This window comes from Neolamprologus brichardi, chromosome 22, assembly GCF_056152115.1.
Source record: "Neolamprologus brichardi isolate AB-2024 chromosome 22, ASM5615211v1, whole genome shotgun sequence".
NCBI classification, from domain to species: domain Eukaryota; kingdom Metazoa; phylum Chordata; class Actinopteri; order Cichliformes; family Cichlidae; genus Neolamprologus; species Neolamprologus brichardi.
The window spans coordinates 1,479,768-1,494,831 of NC_142124.1; the positions used below are offsets into that span (position 1 = coordinate 1,479,768).

The 15,064-nt window shown below is 36.9% G+C and overlaps 1 protein-coding gene across 4 annotated transcripts; it reads right to left on the minus strand.

Moving 5' to 3' along the window:
• Window positions 1-8,820: 8,820 nt before the first annotated feature.
• On the minus strand, window positions 8,821-13,362 carry LOC148096547 (CD209 antigen-like protein A). Of its 4 annotated transcripts, XM_087834648.1 has the most exons (9): window positions 13,036-13,362; window positions 12,060-12,170; window positions 11,402-11,449; window positions 10,750-10,797; window positions 10,597-10,611; window positions 10,426-10,521; window positions 10,032-10,171; window positions 9,671-9,777; window positions 8,821-8,941 (listed from the first exon to the last, which is right to left on the minus strand). In XM_087834648.1, the coding sequence occupies exons 1-9, from the start codon at window positions 13,190-13,192 to the stop codon at window positions 8,821-8,823; spliced, it is 843 nt and encodes a 280-aa protein (XP_087690774.1). In that variant the 5' UTR covers window positions 13,193-13,362. The 4 variants fall into 4 exon arrangements, with proteins under 4 accessions (XP_087690774.1, XP_087690777.1, XP_087690776.1 ...); XM_087834651.1 differs by lacking the exon at window positions 11,402-11,449; XM_087834650.1 differs by lacking the exon at window positions 11,402-11,449 and having other exon boundaries at window positions 10,032-10,166; window positions 10,418-10,521.
• Window positions 13,363-15,064: the final 1,702 nt, after the last annotated feature.

Consider the following 15,064-nt stretch of genomic DNA (forward strand, 5'->3'; position numbering starts at 1 on the left):
AAACTCAGACGTACTTTTGTCTTTCAGTGTTTCTCTGTGGAGTCACTGCTCTTTAACTTAACTCTGTTAAAATGTAATTTTTTATATGAACAGATCAAAAGAATCAAACATGAAGCACTGACTGAATAAATATGTCCTTTGGTCTTTTGTGTTTGTTTACAGATTCTCCTCGGGTTGTTTACACTACTACACCACGTAAGCACTTTATTTTTCTGCTCTGGTTTTTGGTAAACGTTATCTATTAATTTAAGTTTTAACACATAAGCTCTTATTATTTGATGTGGTAATAATATTTATACAGCAGCAGCTGAAAACCATAACCTCCTAGGACCTGGCGTCCACATATGTGGACGTCACATTTTGGGTTATTTAGACCAAAATACTTAATTTTGCTCTACAAGGGCCTGATATCCATGTATGAGGACATTATGCTGCTACTGTTCTATCAACATTTTAAACGAATATCCTCATACGTGGCTCTGATTTTTCATAAAAACAAAAATAAGGTAAAAAAAATCTAGTAATTCTTTGTTTTTACATTCATCAGGCCCCAATCAGCCCAAATATCAAAGAGAAATTAAAAATGCTGCTGTGGAAGAGTTCGGGTCTTAGGAGACTAAAGCTGATTTTAACCTTCAGTTCATAAATAAAAGAATAAACAGAAACAGATCAGCTTCAAATGTTTCCTCACATGTGGAGCAGTTTGTCCTTAACTAACCTGTGTGTGAGAGCGAGAGAGAGAGATTACCTTTTTTTGTAACAACAAACAAAATCAAAACAAACAAAACAAAAAGGTTTTTAGGATAGTCGAGTCATTTCCTTCACTCTTTGTGAGATGTTCAGGAACACTGGGGAATTACCAAGTTAATATTAATGACTACAAATATAACCTAGTGTATACTCTTCCACTCTTAACTACATGACAGCACCACTTATCACCATAACCATTTGGAAACAGATCAATAAGCAACAATCACTACATCACATCAGTTTGTGACTAAAGTTTGCTGTTTTGCTTCATTCAGCTCAAAATGTTTGTCGTCTTTACAGGAAGTGTAGCAGCACCTACAACAAAGGATGAGTGTCTGTTTGGAGGATGTGATGCTGACGACAAACTTTTCAGAGGCAGCAACAGTAAGTCTGTCTCAGCTAACGTGTTGTATCAATGTGTAATTATAAGTCACATAATTTTGTACTCTGGTTTGACTGATTTTAAACTCATGTTGCAGCTGAATACTTTGTTTTTTTACCCTTCACAGAGCACATTTACCAAGACAGTGACTCTGGTAAGTACTTCTGGTTCATGCACTTCACAGATTCACAGTTTGTTAATGTCACGGTAGCTCAGGAGGTAGAGCAGGTCACCTACTGAGTGGAAGGTTGGTGGTTCAATCCCTTGCTCCCTCTAGTCTGCATGCCAATGTCCTTGAGATACTAACCCCAAGTTGTGTTAGTGAGCACTTTTTTTTCTTTTTTTTTTAGAGAGCACCAGAGATGGGCAGTAACGCGCTACTTGTAACGTGTTACTGTAATCCGATTACTTTTTTCAAGTAACGAGTAAAGTAAGGGATTACTATTGCAAAAACAGTAATTAGATTACCGTTACTTTCCCGTAGGAACGCTGCGTTACTGCGTTACTAAAACTGTGATTTTTTTGTGAGAATGTCTCATGACAGTGACGTAAGCGAGTGCGACGTTCGTGACAACAGCTGTGTGCAGATCAACAATGGATCATATATGGAGTGCAGAGAGAGTATGAGCGTGCAGCGTTTAAAGCGTGGAAGTACTGACCTTACTTTGAGTTTGATTTCATAAAAAGTGACAAAAACATTAGTGTCCGTTGTGCGTGGGAAGAAAACGTCTTTTTACAGCAAAAAACCCTAAACTTCCAAACAAGCACCGAGTAGCTACGACGTAATGGGAAACTCACAGAGAAACTCGCAGATTCTTCCACTGACCGCTGCACACCTGCACCAGGGTAAACCTCCGCCTACTCTACTTTATATATATATATATATATATATATGTATATATATATATATATATATTAATTATGTGCTGGAATGTGCAGAAAATAGGTTTAAATGTTAAACTAATTTCTTCCAGTCAGAGAATGTTGCAGATAATTAAATTTTTGCTTGATGCATAAAGTTAAAAGATTAAAACTAATAAAACAAGTTTTAAAAAGAGACTTTTCCATTTGATTACATTTTGTATCATGATTATGCAGAAAAAAAGTAGAATTGGGCTGAAAGATCTATCACTTTATCACCTATTCAGGTTGTAAATCGTGTTTTTAAAAAGTAACTAAGTAATTAATTACTTTTGAAAATAAGTAATCAGTAAAGTAACGGGATTACTTTTTTGGGGAAGTAATCAGTAATTAATTACTGATTACTTTTTTCAAGTAACTTGACCAACACTGGAGAGCACACAAGTCATAGAAAGTGATTGTGTGAATGTAGCATATTAAGTGCTTTGAGGGTTTTTTAATTAATTTAAAAGGGACAGTGCAGTTTAACATATTCCAAGTAAAAAACATGAAACTGATGTAATGCACATAAGGTTTTATTTTTTTTTTATGCTTAAAAAACGCCATCTAGTGGTGGCTCAGCGTGGCACGCTGAGCCACCACCAGATGGCGTTTTTTAAGCATAAAAAAAATAAAAACTTTTTTTTTTTTAATGGATTAAAAAATAAAAGAATGCTATTTGATATATTAAGAAACTTAAATAATCAATTAGTTCTTTTTAGGGGGAAAAAGCAATGAGCTATGAACTAGCATATTTTTATGAATATCATATTTTTATGAATATCATATTTTTATTACTTCCTACGACCATAAATCATTCTAGGGGTCATAAATCTCTCAGTTTGACATAAGGGGTATAATATCACTCTCTTATAGCTATTGCTAATCTCAACCATTGTCCCTTGTTGAGGTTACAATCACAATACATACTTTTTACAATAAAACATAGAACCAAAATACATCATAAATAAAATTAATAGACAGTAAATTACATGAGTGTTACAAACTGTGAGATCACAGGACAGCTTATGAGGATTTAAGGTACACAGGTGTGATCATTGTAATGGGGTGACAGTAGTTGATTCTTTGTTAATAAGGCCTTGATGAGTTTTGGGACAAATTGAGTGAATTGCAGAAACAAATTATCACTAACATCACATGAGTCACTTAAGTTTGGTGTTTTGCTTTATTCAGCTCAAACTGTTTGTCGTCTTTACAGGAAGTGTAGCAGCACATACAACAAAGGATGAACTTTAACATTTTGTGTGTGTGTTTCTAGGAGGGGACACTGACTATGACGAGGAGGCTGATGAAGACTCTGATGAAGTCAAAGCTCTCAGAGGCAGCAACAGTAAGTCTTTCTCAGCTAACGTGTTGTATCAATGTGTAATATTTTTGTGTAATTTTTGTGTGTAAAGTTACATAATTTTGTACTCTGGTTTGACTGATTTTAAACTCATGTTGCAGCTGAATACTGTGCTTTTTTTCCTTTCACAGTGTCCATTGACCAAGACAGTGATTACGATAGCTCTGACTCTGGTGTCTCTGACTGATCTCTCGTAAGTATCTCAGATGTGCTTCACAGATTCACAATGAGTTAATTTAGGATATTAGAAAGTTGACATATGGAGAGGGATGCACCAGCCTGATATTGGTCTTGCAAAGCTGGATCAATAAGTTGTTAGACATTAGTGAACGTGATGATTATGACATTTGGAATTATTGTACTAACTAGAAAGCGAAAATTTCAGAAGAAACTTTAAGTGTGCCTATGCCGCTGCTAATCAGTGTAGTTTGCCATTCATACGGCTACAGAGAGCAAAACTCAGCAGAGCAGCCATTCTCCACCATGAACTATGGTAAAAACAAACACCGCTCGCGCCTCACAGATGACAGCTCACAGTTTTGTGTAAAGATGAGGTGACTTCGTACAGCCCCGATTTGCAGACGCTGTGCACAGAGGTTCATGAGCAGAAGTCCCATTGTACCACGGCAGACACGACAATGTTTGCATGAACACGCTTTGTAGCATTACTTTATTCTTTATTCTTTATTCTGAATGATTAACAATGGTCTACAGCCAATATTGTGAATTAATATACAAACTTTGGTTGTAAGATTCAGATAACTATTTAATAAAAGCTAAATATTTTATATGAGAGTAAGAAAGAAAAGTATTTCTTTGTGCCCCCCTTTTCCCTGTTAATGCCCTACCTGGCCCCCTGGCAAAACTTTGCTAGATCCGCCCCTGCACAGTTACCAGCTGTCAGCTACTTAGAAAACAGAAACAGTTCATAACTTCCCTTCAACTCATCCATGTCACCTAAAAGGTAAACCTGTTTCTCCATCACCTGTTCAGCTCTGATGATTCAGTAAGGACGTCTCCTGGTTTCATCTTCATGTTTCCCTCTCACCACATATCCAAACCATCATGACCAGCAGCTTTACAGCTGTGGCTCCAGCAAACATCAGCTGATACTAGAAATTAATATTAAATCAATTCTAACAACAGCTGATCAAACGTGCTGCTGTTGTTTAGCGCGACATCCGCTGGTTTCCTGTTTCTGGCGCAAAGTGATAAACAAACAAGAGAGACGATCAGCTGATCATTGATCAGTTTCATGATTGAAGTTGCAACAGGCGAGAGAGGGGAGAGAATGACAGGGGAAGAGGCAGCTGTGCAGCGTAACGACAGAATAACTGCAGCTTTGTGTCTTTTTCCATTCTAGCTGAAGTTCGGGACAAACTGTTCCTTTTCAGCTCAACACGAAACGCGTAATATTTTCTCTGAATGTGGGACGATTTCGTTTGTACGGGACGGTTGGAAACTCGACTAAATAACCTTATAAATAAAATAAAGTTCAACATCAGTAACATCATAGCACCACCCAGCTGTATAGAAACTCCGTCATGCTAGCTAGCACGCAGTACGAGTTATTGTAACTGACTGTAAAAAGTCAGCACAACTAAAATAAACTCCACCTAAACTTGGTTTATATCTGACCAGATAGACTGCAGGTCATAACTTCTTACCTGAAGTTCAGTGTGTGTGTCTTTCAGTTTCTCTCGTTATGTTCCCTTTCAAACTTTAGAGACTTTATTTGAAAGAAGACACTAGTGTGAGTGTAAATAAGAGCAGTGAGCTGTAAAGACCGATTAAAGTGAAATGAGATGAGGTCAAATGAATGTGATGACTTTTTAATTTATTTATTTTTTGGACTTTTACATTTTCTAATAAATATCAGGTTTCTATTGTTGAAGTCTTTGTTATATTTAACTGATTTAAAGTTAAAAAAGTTCAGTGTGATTACACATAAGAGTTTAAGTTGGTGCATCCCTCACTGAGAACCTGCTGTTACTCTACATGTAAAATAATACTGTTGCTCCTCTCTGCAGCTGATTCTGACAGACAAGGTCAGGCCCAGGAGTCATCCTGAATCTTCAGCTACATCAAGTTTCACGGCTCGCATGAACTAGATTATTGGCATACAGGCTACAATAATTAAAAATAATAATGATAAATATAAATAGTTTATTTTGCACATATAAGGTATAATGTGGTTCTTTAGCTTTCCATGAAATGGGTTTTAAAAGTGTTCATGCTTCCTCAATCTGAACCTTCATGACAGCAAAATTTATGAGTCAGTTTTGATAAGTTTAAAACTTTTAGAGTAAATCATAAATCTGAAAACATGTTTGTAAAGATATTTGAAACATTGTCACTGGTTTATGCACCTGTGAGAATAGTTTCATACCGATTGGACACAAAGCAGACGCTAAAGTCTGCATCTGATAAAGTGGGCGGAGCTCAGCAGTCACACCTGCTGCCTCTGCAGGAAACATCTCCAGGCAGGTGGAAGAAAATGTTTTAGTGTGACGTCTGTTAATGCATATAATGTTTTTATATAGGAGAAATATAATTAAAATCATAATATTTAGAAGTGAATACATAAAATAAAATGGTTGGATACTAAACAAAGCATAAATGTAATGTGAAGGTTGGTGCTTTAACCCTTTCACTGTAAGTTGGCTTAATGAATCAGACCTTTACAAACAGCAAGACCTCAGGTGCTCATGAGAGTTAAATGATTTTAGATACTCTGGTGTGATCATTATAATGGGGGCGTGGCATAAACTGATTATCTCCTTTTTTCTTATGGCTTTTATGAGTTTTTGGCCAAATTGAGTGAACTTCAAGATGATTACAAAAACTACAGTCTGTCTGTGTAAATACATTTATTGTTTTATTGTGCCTTAAATATTCATTTGCAGTGAAACTTTGTTTGAAAATAGAGAAACTTTTTCTGTGGGAAATTTAGGGCAGAAATCTGGAAAATGTTGTGTTTCAGTATTTTCTTGCATTTACATGTAAGCTCTTAATTTGAAAAGTTCTGTTTCCAAGGTAATTTCTACTTTTATTCAGCACGAGCTAGGATTACTTTATTGATTGGATAAGATGCTTTAATTATATTCTAGATTTTAAGTTTGAACTTTACGGTAAAAGGTTCAGTCCACATGATGAAACTGTCTGTGGATGAATCAGTGAAATATTTGCTGTAAGACTCAAATTCTTCTTGTAATCCTGAAATGTCTTCCATTGTGTGGGCGTTTACTGATAATAATGATGGATTGTAAAGCATCGTATATTTGAAGATTGTGTAGAAAAATTCTTTCAGGACAAAAGCTGATGTTGGAGTTTGTGTTCTTTCTTTAAAAAAGTTATTCTGTTTACTCTTTTTTCCCCCATTTAAAAATAAAAATTTCATTTGTTTGTTTCTATTTTTTCTGTAATAAAAAATATAAGAATAAGAAAGTGTAAGACTTTTAATTCATTTGAAAGCCTGATGCTTAGCCTCGTCCACCCCAGCTGTGAAACTCAGAAACCAGTCTTACTTGTTATCATCTATCGTCCACCTGGGCCTTACACAGAGTTTCTGTCTGATTTCTCAGACTTTATATCTAATTTAGTTCTGAGCTCAGATAAAATAATTATTGTGGGTGATTTTAACATCCATGTAGATGCTAAAAATGACAGCCTCAACATGGCATTTAATCTGTTATTAGACTCAATTGGCTTCTCTCAAAATGTAAAAGAACCCACCCACCACTTTAATCACACTCTAGATCTTGTTTTAACATATGGCATAGAAACTGAACATTTAACAGTGTTTCCTGAAAACCGTCTCCTGTCTGATCATTTCCTGATAACATTTACATTTACAATCATTGATTACACAGCAGTGGAGAGTAGGGATGGGTATCGTTTAGGTTTTATCCGATACCGGTGCCAAACCGGTACTTTTGAAACGGTGCCGGTGCTTAAACGGTGCTTGAAGAATGGAGAACACACACTTTGTCCAAAAACCTCTCATGTTTAGCTTTTTTTTGTAAAAAGATAACAATGTTAGCCTTTTCTGCAGCTATAGGGCATATATGGTTTCACTCTTGGCTGGAAGCAGCTTAAACAATGGAAAAAACACAAACTTTGTCCAAAAACCTCTCATGTTTAACTGTTTTCCACTTTTTCTTTGGTCATTTTAGCCTTTTTAACCAGAAGGGTGAAGGGAGTATCTGCCATCAAACAAGAAGACAGCCGCATGTAACTACGACGGTGTTTGCTAGTTCACCTTACATGCATTAATGTAATAACGTGCTCTAAAAGAACGTACGTACCTGGGCCCGCCTACTATCCTCGGAAAGGTAAAATGATTGGCTAGAATCTGAAGCGTATGACATCTCAGGAAAATAAAGCTCCGAAATGTGCGCTGCTTTTCGGTCTGGTTACTACCGTTTATTACCGGTACCCATCCCTAGTGGAGAGCAGACTTTATCACAGTAGATGTCTTTGTGAAAGTGCTGTAATTAAGTTTAAGAATATAATCCACCCACTGTTATCATCTTCAATGCTCATAGAGCAGAGCAGCTATCTGAACGCTACTCCAACAGAGGTCGATTATCTTGTTAATAACTTTGACTCTTCACTACGTACGACTCTGGATACTGTAGCTCTGGTGAAAAATAGAGCCTTGAAAGAGAAGAACTTGACTCCGTGAACTTTTTGTGTCTGTCTCTGTGACCATGTGTCGTCCTCTGCTATTCTCTTGTGGGGTGTCCCACAGGGCTCAGTTCTAGGCCCCCTAAAATTTTTTTTTTAAATCAACAGACTTTAACCGTGTCCACTGTGAGGGTTGTTGTTTCTGGACTTTTCCTTTCTGTCATGCTGAAATGAACTTTGACCTTCAGTGTGTTAACGCTGTGCAGGCAGCTCGCTGCAAACTAAGCAGGAAGGTAAAGTTGTGTTTTGATGTAAGTGAAGAAGAAGAAGGAAAGCTGTTTTAAACGGATTCATCTTCACTTATTCACACGTTGTAAGTTTGACAAACTGAATTTGTGCTGGTTTCAGTCTCTTGGTTCCTGATTTGTAGCTAAAAGTAAGAAGCAGCTACTTTCAGCTGTTTGAGAGAAACTGAAGAAGACGTTTACTGAAGTTTTAGGACCAACAGGCTGATGAATAAACCAAGTAAACCAAAGTAAAGACAAGCTGCACTTTGACTTTTATTAGAACAATTTGCTGGAACTACAGAGTAATGAAGTACTTCAAGGTTTTGTGTGGATGACTTCCAACCTTACTGTACAGCACAGAGCACAGAGGGACAATATATGTAATCAATATATGATGCAGAATGAACAAGCAAAGACTGTAAGCTGAGTCTGAGGCTCATGCAGGACATTTCATAGTGAGGTGTCTTTGGTTGGATTATTCAAACATTTACATCAAAGCACCAAACTCATTTCTCACAGATGAAGGTCATTAGGGTAGAAGACCTGAACTGTATCCATCTCCCATCAATGTTACAGCAGATTCCATAGTAACCATAACGGGGATTCCCATATCCTTCTCTCCAGAACCTGTCAGAGAGATCAAATCTGATATGAAACTGGACTAAACTCATAACTATTGTCACATTCATATAAATATGAGTCTCTTTTGGAATATTTCCAATATTTCCTGTATTTCTTTCCCAGGTTTCTCGCCCACTTTCCCTCCTTTAGACTTTTCTCTGAGAATCATCATGCACACTAAAACAGCTTTCAAGCTTTGATGAATATGAAATCTTCCTGCTGTAAAAATGGAGAATAAAAAGAAGTCAGAGCTGACTTTCTGCTGTTTGAAACTGTTTTGTCAGCTGTTTACAGACATCACTTTGAAATGTGTGTCTATCAGGTCATATTTACTGAAGCTTCTTCCTTCATATGTTCTGAAGTTTTACAAACACCAAAGAAGAAGAGACAGGAATTCTCTGAAACAGTTTTTGTTCTGTGAGAAAAGAAACATTACAGCACAAAAAACATGAAGACAAATTGAACAAAGTGAAATGTGTCGGTCGCTGCTTTGAACATGTTTCAATCCTGATTTCTTCAAACTGACTTGTTGTAACTGAACGTCATCACAGACTGCAGATGAAGAGAGTTCAAGCACAGCTGTTCATTCAAAGGAGGATTTCTGCTTTTCTTTACATTCAGTTTGTGGGGCTGTTGGAAAATAGCTCAACTCATGTATTGCTGATCTATCTTCCAAAACATCAATGTTTCACTTCTAAATAATAACTCTGGAATAGAAACAAACTAATGTCTCACGTTTCTGTCAGCGGTGCTCCGTCCACCCATTCCCATTCATATCCTCCTGATGTGTTTTTGGCTTCCAGACCAATCCAAGAGAGTCCTCTGATTTCACTGACAAATTCCTGTTTGAGAAGAGACACAAATATTGTCTCCAGTCATAATTCAGCACTTCTGTTGTGGTGACATCATCTTGTGAATATGTCTGAAGGAAGAATAAATGTGATGAAACTTTTCTTCCATTGTGCAGAAATCAGAGAGAAATCCATCAGAGTGGAAACAGGAAGCAGGTCACAGACTGACAGCAGGTCAAAAACACAAGTAACAGATGACTGTCAGCTCCATCAAAGATCACACAGACATGAACAAACACACCCACCTGTTCCTCTTTGCTGTTTATCGTCACCAGATCAGCTCCTTTATCCTGACAGTCTCTCCTGCTGTCAGACCAAGTTTTAGTCTCCCTGGATATAAAGTAACAGCTGCTTCCAAATCTCGTCCATCCTTCATCACACTTCTCTTAAAGTCAAACACATGTTTTAAAGTCAGACTTTGTGTCATGTTGTATCACATTAATCTTTGGTCCCTGTCATTTTCCCTGTAAATACTTCATTTAAACTCAGGTTTTCTCTCTTATTCATAATTAACTGAAACTTACATTTATACAGAGAAACTGTTACACAGCATCAAACATTTAGGATTCAAAACAAAGACACAATCAGGTTATCACTGTGTAACACTGATGTTTTCTATTAGTTATTAAACTTTATTACCTTCTATCATCTTCTTCACTTCTTCCTGTAGCTGACTGTGGTTTTTACTCAGTTCATCATAACTGCTCTGTAACTGAGTCAGGCTGGTTTTTGTGTCTTTGGAGAAAAAAAGATTCAAATTAAGTTAAAATGTTCTGACAATAGTGATTTTAGAATCCAGGATTCAATTACCTTGAAGTTCATCCTGCATTTGATTCTTGTTCAAAGCATCTAAAATATTTTTGTAAGAACCTAAATTAAATTAAATTAAATTAAATTAAATTAAATTAAATTAAATTAAATTAAATTAAATTAAATTAAATTAAATTAGTTCATCCTGGAGCTCAGTGTGGCTGTTCTTCATTTTGTTGAATTCACTCTTGTTCAAAGCATCTGAAATATTTCAGTGAAATCAAAATAAAATAAAATGAGTGAAACATTGAACAGAAATAATCTTCTTCCTCTGCTTTGTCAAATATCAATAAGAGTCAGAAACTTGCAGCCATTGTTCTTTAACATGTCCTGTGGGTGGAGGTGTTAGAACTACAGGAAATCTGATGAGCTAAATACGTATCAACTGTGAACAAAAACCACTGACAAGATTCAGAATAATTGTTCTCAGTGTGGAGGAAGAAGGTGAAGAATCAAACAGCATTTCTACACCTGTAGTCAGAGATGTTATCTATATGCTTTGAAAGAACAGACAACACTGGGAATCAACACTTCCTCATATCACAGGTGTTTCCATGTGATCAGGTACTTCCTGTGGAAGTGCAGCTCTCACTGTGTGTTTCCTGTTTCACTTGGAAGGAGTTTGTAGGGCTGAGCTGCCTTTGACTGTGAACAGTTTCTCCTGTTTATGTTAGTTTGGGAGGTCAGCTGCTGTAATTTGGTTTGTTTCTTTTTTTTATCTTAACACAAGAAGCTGATTCAAAATGTAAAATCAGTTACCTTTCAAATCCGTCTCCAACTCTGACAGTTTTTAATAGTTTCTTACCTTCCATCTCGTCCTTCAGCTGCTCTTTTTCCAAACTCACCAAAATATCTGGTTAGAAATGCAACAAAACCGACGATTTAGAATTTAAAATGATTTAAATAAAGTTTTTCATTTTCCTATGAGATGAATGGAGCTAACATTAGCTTGTTAGCTACCTGCTTAATACTCCAAGTGAACTAACTAGTCGCATAATGACAGACGGCCACTGTCTAACATAGTGTGACTGCACCTGCATCAGTCTGCAGCAGATGCTGCTGCCTGTCTGCTTTGTTGATATAATCACAGAATCACCGTGTTGAGTGAAGAGTTTGAAGGAACAACAAGAACATTCACTCCACCTCCACAACACACACAAGATATGAGCCAGGAATCATGCACACAGACACACACCTGCTAATCAGTGCTAAGTAACAGACTCATGAAATACTAGAAGCTCAGTCAGCAAAACCAACGTGTTGGTCAGGCTGTACCACACAGCAGCTCATATTATTGATCAGAGAATTCCATTTAAAATGCCACCGTGCAGTTTTTATGAAGAGGAAACTATCCTTAGAGACCAAAACTCATTTGGTCCTGAATGGAAACATGTTTTTAAGGCAGCAAAGGTGCTCATTTTAACATGGGAGTGTATCATGAGCATGATAATAAAACTCCTCACAGCGTGTTGTGATTCCAGCCAGAATCAGCAGATACAGAACCACCAGCTTCACTTCAACAGCTCTGAAACGGCTTCTTTTCACAGCTGGAAGCTTCTCCTGGGCTTTTATTTCTACGAAGGCAAAATGGAGAAAATAATTTGTTAATTTAATTATTAAACATGTTTTAATCATAATTTGTTTCCCATTTTTCAAGCGTATTTTATTGGTTTATCGTCAGACAGACTTTCCACCTGCAGCCGACCTGATGATGAGCTGAACAAGTTCATTCTAGCAGTTTTGATATTTACAGGAGACTTTGTCACATGTTTGTCTTCAGGTGACTTTTACATATGTGAGAACAGAGACTCTGACAGAGAAACGCTTTGATGTGACTCAGAAACAGACGAATGTGTATCAGCCGTGTTTCACACAAAGACCAGATCATGAAGACAATGTTGGTTATTATAATATGAATATTATGTCATTAAAACAATATCTCCATGATTTGCTGAAATGAAAACAGAGTTGTTATTCATTGGTCTGATTTCCTGTCAGCTAAAACTAGCTGTGAAAAGTGTGCTTTGAGCAGTTTCCGTGGTTATACTCGCTCCACAGTGTCGACCAACACTTCCTTGTTTCTTATATTTCTGCCTTCACCACTGATCTGTGAGATAACTCCTCCAACACTTTTCTGTCAGCTTGTGGAGACTGAAGAGTTTCTACACTTACTAAAATAACACACTGATACTTTAAACTAGACAATTTTTGTCATTTATTCTCTAAATAAACAGAAAACATTAAAAATATAGAAACATATAAACCATAATAAGAGCAGAGACTGCACACCTTCACCAAAGCTTGAACTTTCCTCCACACTATGAATAAACTGAGTCTCTGGACCCAAAAGCTTTGATGGATCTGTATTAGTTTGATATTTTATTGAGAAGATGGAAACAGTCTCTCCTGATTCCTGATCCCTCAGTATTTGATACTTACCTCCGTCCTGTGTTGAAACAGGGACCTGATGGTCTGTGCAGGAGTCCACATTCTCATGGAGGAGGACCAGTCCCTCCAGTCTCTCTCCTCTGTCCTCTCCTTTGCTGTATTTCACACTCATGCTCAACTCTGGATCCTCATCGATGATGGAAGACATTTTAAGATGCTCAGTTTTCAGCAGTATCAGTTTCCTGTACAGCAGAGCTGTCACTCAGTCGCTGTGTTTCTCTGTTAACTGGAGCTTTTCTATGTGAAGCTGATTCTGATTCTGCAGTAAATCATAAGTAAATGTTGGTCCTCTGTATTCTGATGCTGCTGTCGCTTCGCTTCCTCTGTCTCTCTGTGAGCTGCTTTGAACAGGAACTACAGACGTCATGACAGGAAAAGCTAAACCACATTTTGTTCATAGTTAAAATTAAAACTGATAACACAAAGTCCAGATAAACAGAATCAACTTTCTGGGTTTATTGAAGGTTTGTTCAACAAATTTAACTAAATTTCCTTCAAAATAAAATGTTTGCATTTTATTTTATTTATTTATTCATTCATGATTTGAGTTTATGAACTCTACTTTTTCACAGATATTTCTTTGTTGTTGTTTTTTGGACAGAGACCATTGAAACAGTAAAGAAAGTGGGGGGAGAGAGAGGGGCTGAGCTGCAGCACAGAGCCTGGGCTGAACACGAACCTGAGACTCTGCAGTACTTTTTACTGCTGCTAGTTTTTCTGTCCTGACAGATGTGATGATCTGATCTGTGACTAAATAAGAACACAGAAGTGTTTATATGACAGCCGAGTCACATGATGGAACAAATTTATAGGACAACATGATAAAAGTGCATCTGAACGGTTTCTGAAAATGTTTTTCTTATCTGATATGAAACTCACAAATACGTTGTGCAACATTTAATGTGCCACGCATCCTCGTGTCCTCATTTTACATCATCAGATGTTACAGCCGAGATAAAGTGGAGAGAGAGAGAGAGAGAGAGAGAGAGAGCGAGTCTTGAGATGTGAGAGATTTGTCATGTTTCGTGTGTTTGGAGTGTGTAGATAGCAGTGTTGCGCAAGTTCCTATGAAAAAGTAATTAATTATAGTAATAGTTACTACTTCAAAAAAGTAACTGAGTTAGTAACTGAGTTACTAGGTTCTAAAAGTAATTAATTACTTGAAAAGTAACTTTTGTGTTACTTTAAAAAAATGTTTAACCCTCTGGGGTCCAACTACTTTTGATGTTTCCTCCACATTTCACCTTTAAAAACTATTTATTTGCCTTGTTTGGTCTCATTGTTTTCAGCACAACCTCACGTGTCTGAATTTACAGTCATGTTTTCATTTTGACAAACTGTGTTAACACAATTGATCAAAATCAGACAAAAAACTGTAACAACCACAAACATGTTTAATGATCATATTTCATAACTTTAAATGCAAATATAAACTGTCAATTTTAAAATCATATGCACAAGTTATGCAAACAACAAAGTTATTTGCATCCATTTAATTTTACCTTGATTTTTTAAATAACCATTTCAAACTATTTACAGAACAATCAGCTGTTCTTCAACAAGATGCCACAAATTATTTGTGCCACTGCAAATATTTCTGTCCACTATAAAGGAAACATCACAGCCTGATACCTGCAGGTCTGACAGCAGCAGGTGTATCACTCCTGTTTCTAGGACATTCGCGGCTAAAACACTGTTAAAAGTGTAGTTGGTGACAGAAAAACGGGGTATTTTAAAACTACACCACCACCATTGCTGCCTGTGATTTGAAATGCATTCTGGGATACCTGGCTGCCCCAAGTCTACACAAGCAATCGATTATCTAGGATCGACCTGTTTTGACTTACTTTGCACGGCAACCAATCAAATGTTAGAGAAGCTGCATGGGCAGCGTTAACCCCGCCCCCTGCGTTTGATGGGTGAGGTTGACAGATAAAATTAATTCAAGATGAGAGCCAGGCGCCAGGACTGCCAAAATGAAATAAATAAATATATCATTAAATAATTAATTGTGTCAATA

Bases quoted from the DNA above. Each gene is read 5' to 3' on its own strand.
- LOC148096547 (XM_087834648.1), bottom strand. From the start codon at position 13,192: ATGTCTTCCATCATCGATGAGGATCCAGAGTTGAGCATGAGTGTGAAA. The intron at 10,798-11,401 runs GTAAGAAACTAT...GAAATATTTCAG, and splicing joins GCTGAAGGACGAGATGGAAG to ATGCTTTGAACAAGAGTGAA. The intron at 9,778-10,031 runs GTGGGTGTGTTT...CTTCTCAAACAG, and splicing joins TAAACAGCAAAGAGGAACAG to GAATTTGTCAGTGAAATCAG.